General features: G+C 32.8%; 1 protein-coding gene across 1 annotated transcript in view; it reads right to left on the minus strand.

Moving 5' to 3' along the window:
- Positions 1-730: 730 nt before the first annotated feature.
- LOC111704971 (uncharacterized) overlaps positions 731-7,854 on the minus strand; it is a 10,754-nt gene continuing 3,630 nt past the window's right edge. The window contains exons 4-9 of the mRNA XM_023477379.1: positions 7,340-7,496; positions 5,272-6,176; positions 2,914-3,009; positions 2,071-2,140; positions 1,033-1,110; positions 731-819 (exon numbers count right to left, since the gene is read on the minus strand). Of these exons, the coding sequence (XP_023333147.1) occupies positions 792-819; positions 1,033-1,110; positions 2,071-2,140; positions 2,914-3,009; positions 5,272-6,176; positions 7,340-7,496 (1,334 nt within the window). The 3' untranslated portion in view covers positions 731-791. The remainder of the gene's footprint in view (positions 820-1,032; positions 1,111-2,070; positions 2,141-2,913; positions 3,010-5,271; positions 6,177-7,339; positions 7,497-7,854) is intronic.

The raw sequence follows: 7,854 nt of genomic DNA on the forward strand, positions 1-7,854 counted from the left end.
TTTTCTCCTGCATGTAATATTGTCAACATCTCGTTGAATACACATCAGTTTCATAAAACTTTTTCGAACTTAAATCAGAGAACTCAGAACTCGTTCAGTTAGTGTTGAAAATTATCAACGTTTTAAGTTGTCCTCTTTTAGTGTTTTTATTTTCTTGTATGATCAACGCTAAGATTTAGAAAAGTGATGATATTAAATATTTCAAATCATGAAAAAATGAAAATATGTTTTTTTATGAACATCAAACATTATGCTTGTTTCAAAACTGAAAATAAATTGTTGGCACTTTCTTCTTTGACACTTCTTTACACTTAGAGGTTGATATTCGGATAATACTAAATGTTCATAAAAACATTTTGGTAAAAGGAAAACTTTTTGTTCCCACTTTTCCTACAACATTAAGAAGGTTTTTGTATTGTAGTTAAAAAAGGTAGACCCTAATAACAATTTCTCTCTTGTAACATTTCAACCCTGGTTAGTGTTCCTGTTTCGTTTAAAAGTCAGAAGAAGAAAACAATTCTGATGAGATAAGTTTGTATTGTAATGCGTTTACTGTTAGGTTTATATATTCTTTTGGAAGATGGCGGGGGGGGGGGGGTTGAAATTCAATGGAAAAAACTTTTAAATTTTGCAGTACATATTAACAGTTCTAACACACTAGTGGTGGAGAAATTGTTTTTAAAGAAGTATTCACCCCTGTTCCAATTAATCTCAGCATAAATAAAAATAATATTCTGATCCATATTTATTATCAATTTCCTCATTATTTAAAAAAGATATTTTTGCCGTCTTCACTCGTTCTTTTTCTTCAATAGGTCACTTTAAAGAAGATAAAAAATATGTGTCAAACATAAAATCGCAAGCTACAAATGATCATAAAGAAAAAATTTAAAATGTCTACCTTATACTTAAAAATATATTAATAGATTATTTTAAATGACAGTTCAATCTTTCTTCAAAGCAATTTTAAACTTTAATTTTTTTAATTAATGTCAACTTTTTATCTAAAATTTTATTTTTTATCAAATTTTCCTGAATTTTTTATGCCAGCAGAGTTTTCTTGCATCTTGATGCAGAGTGGAGACAATCCAGTTCACAAATTCCTGGACCCTTGAATATCAAAGACTATAAAAAGTTCTAATATGTACAGGGTGTCCAACATTATTTTGGATCGTGCATTGCTCATTGGGACATTTGGGTCATAATAGAAAATGTTCAAATGTTCGCCCTGGACGCCTAATTCTTATGTGTGTAGTAATCATTTTCTAGAAGCTGCTAATAATTTGATTTGATACAGTTAAACCCGAAGTACGCCATACAAAAGAATTTATCAAATGTCGTCTTGAAAATTTTTCATCGGGTTTTATACTATTTTACGTAAATCTCAGTATTTGCGAAAATTAATAAATAGCAATGAATATGCGGGAACATTATAAAGAGCTCCATATAATCATTTACTTTAAAAACTAAATATCTGCAACATTCCATTATCAGAAAGTGAAGTACACCTGAATTCTTTCGATGTATGGTTTATTTCGGGTTTAATTGTAAGAAAAGGAAACATAATTATGAATAAATTAGACTGTTAAGATATGTACACTTGTGTAAACCCTATATACACTGCACACTGTAGATATGTACTTGCAGGATTAGATTATTGGAAATTAGACTTGTTAAGATATGTACACTTGTGTAAACCCTATATATACTGTATACTGTATATATGTACTTGCAGGATTAGATTATTGGAAATTAGACTTGTTAAGATATGTACACTTGTGTAAACCCTATATACACTGCATACTGTAGATATGTACTTGCAGGATTAGATTATTGAAAATTAGACTAATAAAGGGATTGTCTGAGTAATTTCAAGTAACTCAATTTAAAGAACTGCAACGTCATCGTTTTTATATCTTCGAAAGAGATAAATATTTTCAACTTCAAATCCTCCATTAAGCACAATTAAATATCATCTAATTTCACACAGGAAAGCAAAGATGTCGCCTCTATTTAGGCGTGGACAAAGGTTTAGAGTATTAAAGGGTGACATGAAATAAATGTATTTACCTGACATAGTGAGTAGGATTGTTTATCCCTCCACACTGCCCAATCTTACCCTTCTCTCCGCTTGCAATTCCTCAAACAAAACAAAATAAAAACAAATTACTTAATTATTTATTATGGCTCCTTCTGTGTATATTTATAATAATTCTATAGAGAGGAAGCGTTGGAATTTTATAAATGTCAAATCGGGGACAACCAACTGTTAAAGCTTTAAGTATTGTAGAAATCTTTAATTGAGACAATTTTTAACCAACCATGTGCTTAAAATACTATTTGAACCAGCAGTAACTTGTTCAATTTTTAGCGTTCAGTCATAAGTTTACAACTTTGATAACATGCGAGATTATCAAATTTTATCTTTTTTTTATCAATCAGATATATAAAGGTTAAACTAATCCATCTACTTTAGAAGCAACTCTTTTTCCTATTGGGAGAAAAATATTATTTAAGATTAAGATTTAAGATTTTGGGACATTGGTCGGCGTTTATATCATTACTATGAAGAGGACTTTTCTATTTAAGTTTTGATTTCTAACTAACTTTTTTTTATTGCAAGTTTTCAAGCAAATAAAGGGAAACTTCTCTTAGTTGTCATATTTATGTGTATCAAAATTGAAATCGAAAGTCGTCTTCGTTGTATTGATGGGTACGACGACGAATGTATAAAAATGTAAACCCGAACAAAATTCTGTGGATCTAAAACCAGTGATAAAGCAAAACACATTTAGTAAATCCCAGGACTATTCTAGGAAAGTAGAGAGGAATAAGATCTGAAAAAATTTGTATCCCAGACAAGAAGGAAAGAAATGTTCCCACTTTAGTTTTGAAGAATCATTATTACCTCACCTGTGAGGACGAAAGCTGATTTTTCCTTGAAATACAACGGTCCTCCGAAATCACCAGCACATGCTCCTGATGAAGCGACATATCCTCCTTCCAACTCTGAAACAAATATTGGAAAGTATTTTTTTTGCATTTAAAAAGCTGTTGATTTTATAGTCCACCGGATTAAAATTGTATAAGGAAGCGTTTAAATTAGAAGATTGCGTATAGCAGCATCTAGACTAAAAGATTGTGTACAGCAGCATCTAAATTAAAAGATTGTGTATAGCAGCATCTAAATTAGAAGATTGTGTATAGCAGCATCTAAATTAGAAGATTGTGTATAGCAGCATCTAGATTAAAAGATTGTGTACAGCAGCATCTAAATTAGAAGATTGTGTGTAGCAGCATCTAGATTAAAAGATTGTGTACAGCAGCATCTAAATTAGAAGATTGTGTACAGCAGCATCCAAAGTAGAAGATTGTGTATAGCAGTATCTAGATTAAAAGATTGTGTACAGCAGCATCTAAAGTAGAAGATTGTGTACAGCAGTATCTAGATTAAAAGATTGTGTACAGCAGCATCTAAATTAGAAGATTGTGTACAGCAGCATCTAGATTAAAAGATTGTGTACAGCAGCATCTGAATTAGAAGATTGTGTACAGCAGCATCTAGATTAAAAGATTGTGTACAACAGTATCTAAATTAGAAGATTGTGTATAGCAGCATCTAAATTAAAAGTATGTGTACAGCAGCATCTAGATTAAAAGATTGTGTACAACAGCATCTAAATTAGAAGATTGTGTTTAGCAGCATCTAAATTAGAAGATTGTGTACAGAAGCATCTAAATTAAAAGATTGTGTACAGCAGCATCTAGATTAGAAGATTGTGTACAGCAGCATCTAGATTAAAAGATTGTGTACAGCTCAGCATCTAAATGAGAACATCGTGTACAACAGCATCTAAAGTAGAAGACTGTATACAGCAGCATCTTATATAGATTTGGTAAAGAAGCATCTAGATTAATAAACAAATAAATAAATAAATAAATGAAAGGTACATTCCGAAAAATTAACATAGTTAATAAAACAATTTATTACACATGTGAATCCGTTCCACTCTGTCTCTTTGTCATCACTCCGAGCAACCTTATCCACCATCACTTTTTGTATTGACTTTTCAAGTATTTTTTCATACTTTTAACTCCCTAAAATTTAATTTTAACGGACTGGCTCGGTTTATGTAATTTTGATCTCCATTTATGCTCGAGATGAAGTAACCCAGGATAATCATTTTAGGAAAGTATTGAAGGTTTTCTGAGTTTTTCTTTGATTGAGCCAGTTGTTACTTGTTAGCCATGATGAGCCGGGAGGTGCCGACAATAGCACTAACGATCGGGATGTTTTTTTCGAGCAAACTATGTCCTTTTTACAGGATTGAATCCTGGGTACTTTTACTTTAAGTAATCTGGATTTTTTTAAAAAAGAAGATTGTTTAAAATATAGCATCTAAATTGCAAGATTGCATACAGAAGCGTCTAAATAAATAATTGTGTACAGAAGCATCTAGGTGAATAATTGTATACAGAAGCATCTAAATAAAAAATTGTGTACAAAAGCATCTAGGTGAATAATTGTGTACAGAAGCATCTAGGTGAATAATTGTGTACAGAAGCATCTAGGTGAATAATTGTGCACAGAAGCATCTAGGTGAGTAATTGTGTACAGCAGCATCTAAATAAATAATTGTGTAAAGAAGCATCTAAATAAATAATTGTGTACAGCAGCATCTAAATAAAAAGATTTGATAAAGCGGCATCAAAATTAGGAGAATTGTAACTTGTATTGTATAGTAATCTTATGCAAGGATGCAAGGCAGTTATATATAGCCTGCATAAAACTGACAAAAAATCTGTCAACCTTGTTAACTGCTTTTTGTTTTCAGGATAATTTTGTTTTCATGGAAGCCTGAGCAAAAATGTTTATGAAGCCCATACTCAGGAGTTGTAAACTTTTAATCAAGGAAGCAAGTTTCATCAAAAATTTAGATTATTTCTGCTTTTCAAAAGTTGTCAAACGATGATATTGAGTACTGCTCATTTTAACAATCATGAGCAGATTAAAATAATTAATTGTCTGCCTGTAAGGGTTCTGTTTCTAATTCAGTAGTTGTTTCTTGACGGTTTCTATTTACTCTATTAATATGTTGTAAAACAAATCCAATCAATTATTGATATAAATTAATCACGGTAATTCGCGGCACTTTAACTTTTATTTGATAAATATACAGTTAATAATCGATTTGACAATATTTTAAATGTTTTGTATTTTTTTTGTTTCTTTGAGGAAAACTCATTATTTTAGAAAAATTAAACACATACCTTCCTGCTCCCCAAAATTACTGTACTTCTCCATGTTCTTCTGCGTAAGACGGGTGTATTTGTTGTCAATCTTTTCCCAATAATCAGTCTTCCAATTCTCCCAGTTTCCAACACAGAGTATCTTTGGTATGTGCTTGACATGTTGGGGTATAGACTGGTTTAAGAATATCTCGCATATTCTATCCGGCAGAACGGACACGTTGGATTTCTGGCGCAGGAGCAGGGATTCAGGTTCAGATTCTCCTAGGAAGCAGTCGCTACTGCAGAATCCCCAACCATTATCAACAGGTCTACTCTCTCCTATCACGTAGAAATCATTCTTAACCTTACACCAGCCCTTAGATCCAGGGTTTAAGGATTGGTTCCGGTAGCAGAACGTAATATTCTCTCCAGGTGCAGTTATAGCCATCTCCTGGAAGTCAATAGAGATAGAAACGTTCTTTTCCTTGAAGAAGTTAACACAGGCTTCGTCCTCGGGAGGAGGTTTATCAACGATACAAGGATTTTCCTTAGAAGGTCGTTCACAGTAGTGATACTTGTATTGGCCATACTCGTCCGTTAGACAAGGCGTTCTATAGTAATTGCCGTAACCAGCAATCATGGATTGTTGTAAATCATCAAATGTAGTTGTTGCCAAGCAAACTGGAGAATATTTTTTATTTGCTGGTTTGGATAGTTTTAACAGAGCAATATCATATCCACCATAGCTGCCATAGGCGTCATTGTACTTCCCTTTGTATGCATACTTGTGACGATACATTTTCTGGATGTTAATAAGATTTTCCTTTTTGATTGTTTCTTTATCATTTACATCAGAAACTCCGATGTAAACTGATCCTTTAGGGTCTACCAGAGTTATTTCGAGATCCTTCCCGTTCACGTAATGGCATTTTATCTTAGAATACCTAGGTTGGAAGAATATCATCGGAGAAATAGAACGAGTTGCTTATTGATTGATAAATGAATTACTTAATGTATTGCACATATTAATATTGGTTTATAGTGAGAACCAGAAATCCCTGGAATTGAAAGACTACTTTTAGAGTCAAATTATAGCATTTTAAGTCCAATGAACATAAGACGCGTCAGTTGTGATGTGTAAACAGACCCATTTTTGACTTCATAAGGAAATTAATAAGTTATAATTAAAACTATTTGCTTTAAGACAACATCAAATACACTTAATAATTGCTTTAATGTCGTCTTCCTGTTCCACAGTTTTCTATTTCTAACCGTAGGTTTTCTACACACTTTCTTTCATAAATGGCTATTTTCCAAACGGCGTTTTCCTAAATGTTGATTAAGATCAAGAATTAATAACTCTAGATTAAGTCAAGCCTATGTCTATGAAAAGAGGTTGGTTAAGGGGGTACGACGACGCCCCCCCCCCTCAGGAAAAATTAGGGGTGCAAGTAGAGAGCAGGCACCTGATTGATTTTCAAAAAAAAATTGCCACGCTTAGCATATTTGGAAAATAGTCATTCAGGATATTACACTAAAATCTTTCATCATAAAAGATTAAATAATTAAATCCTACAAGGTAAATGAATTCTTAAGTGTAAAAGTAAATAAAGCAGACAAGAACGCGAATTAGTCGTTTTCTAGGTTGGGTGTTTTTTTCATTAAAAAAAATATTAAGGGCACTATGAGTTAAAAATGTGCGCTTTATTGTGATATTATCAAAAGGTTACCAACCTATTCCAACCTATTCCAACCTATTCCAACCTATTCCAACCTATTCCAACCTATTCCAACCTATTCCAACCCATTCCAACCTATTCCAACCTATTCCAACGACTACCTTTCTTATGTTTTCAGAGGTCGGAACTATTGTGTAGAATCTTTATTCTTGAACTTTAAATCTCGATATCTAATGTGGGCATTTTAATTTTGAGCGTAAATGCTTGATCTCTTAATTAAAGGTATCCCTACGAGGTATGACCACCCATGCCACGGAATATCGTAATTAAATTAGTCCTCAGGTCTGCATAAGATTGAGATCAAGATTCACAACACACAAGTTCTAACTTCTAATACAAGAAGAATAATTCGATCCCATGTTTGTCACCTTTCGCCTATTACAGAGTCATTGTTAGTTTTGACGAGCTGAGATTCAAAAAATCCTTTTGATTTGGTTGTTTTTACACATTGATCCTCGTAACCAGGGTCTACCAGTTGGGTACAGTGAGCTGCTGTTATAACCCAGGTTGAGGTTATTAAAGAGCCTGAAGAAAAAAATATTTCTTTTTAAGGGACTGATAAGCTAAAATTAAAGGGGGGTATAGGCTGAAGCCCAAACATTTTAGGATCGCGACCAATATCAGTACTATCTGATATCCCTGTCTCGAGAAATTGATATACAGGGTGTCCCAAAAAACATGGGAATTCAGTGACGAATTCGATATCGTCTTTTCAAATAATTCTTTGATTTAGTTTAGTGATACCTACTGAGAAAGCTGTAATCTGTAAGAGTTTCGTCTGCTATGTTTACATTTTGTTGGTTTATGTTTTGACTGCATACAGTTGTACTTAGTAAAACAAGAAAATTGCAGTATACAAACAGAGTAAACTTGTCTGTCTTCA

Source organism: Eurytemora carolleeae, unplaced genomic scaffold, assembly GCF_000591075.1.
Source record: "Eurytemora carolleeae unplaced genomic scaffold, Eaff_2.0 scaffold646, whole genome shotgun sequence".
Taxonomy (NCBI): domain Eukaryota; kingdom Metazoa; phylum Arthropoda; class Copepoda; order Calanoida; family Temoridae; genus Eurytemora; species Eurytemora carolleeae.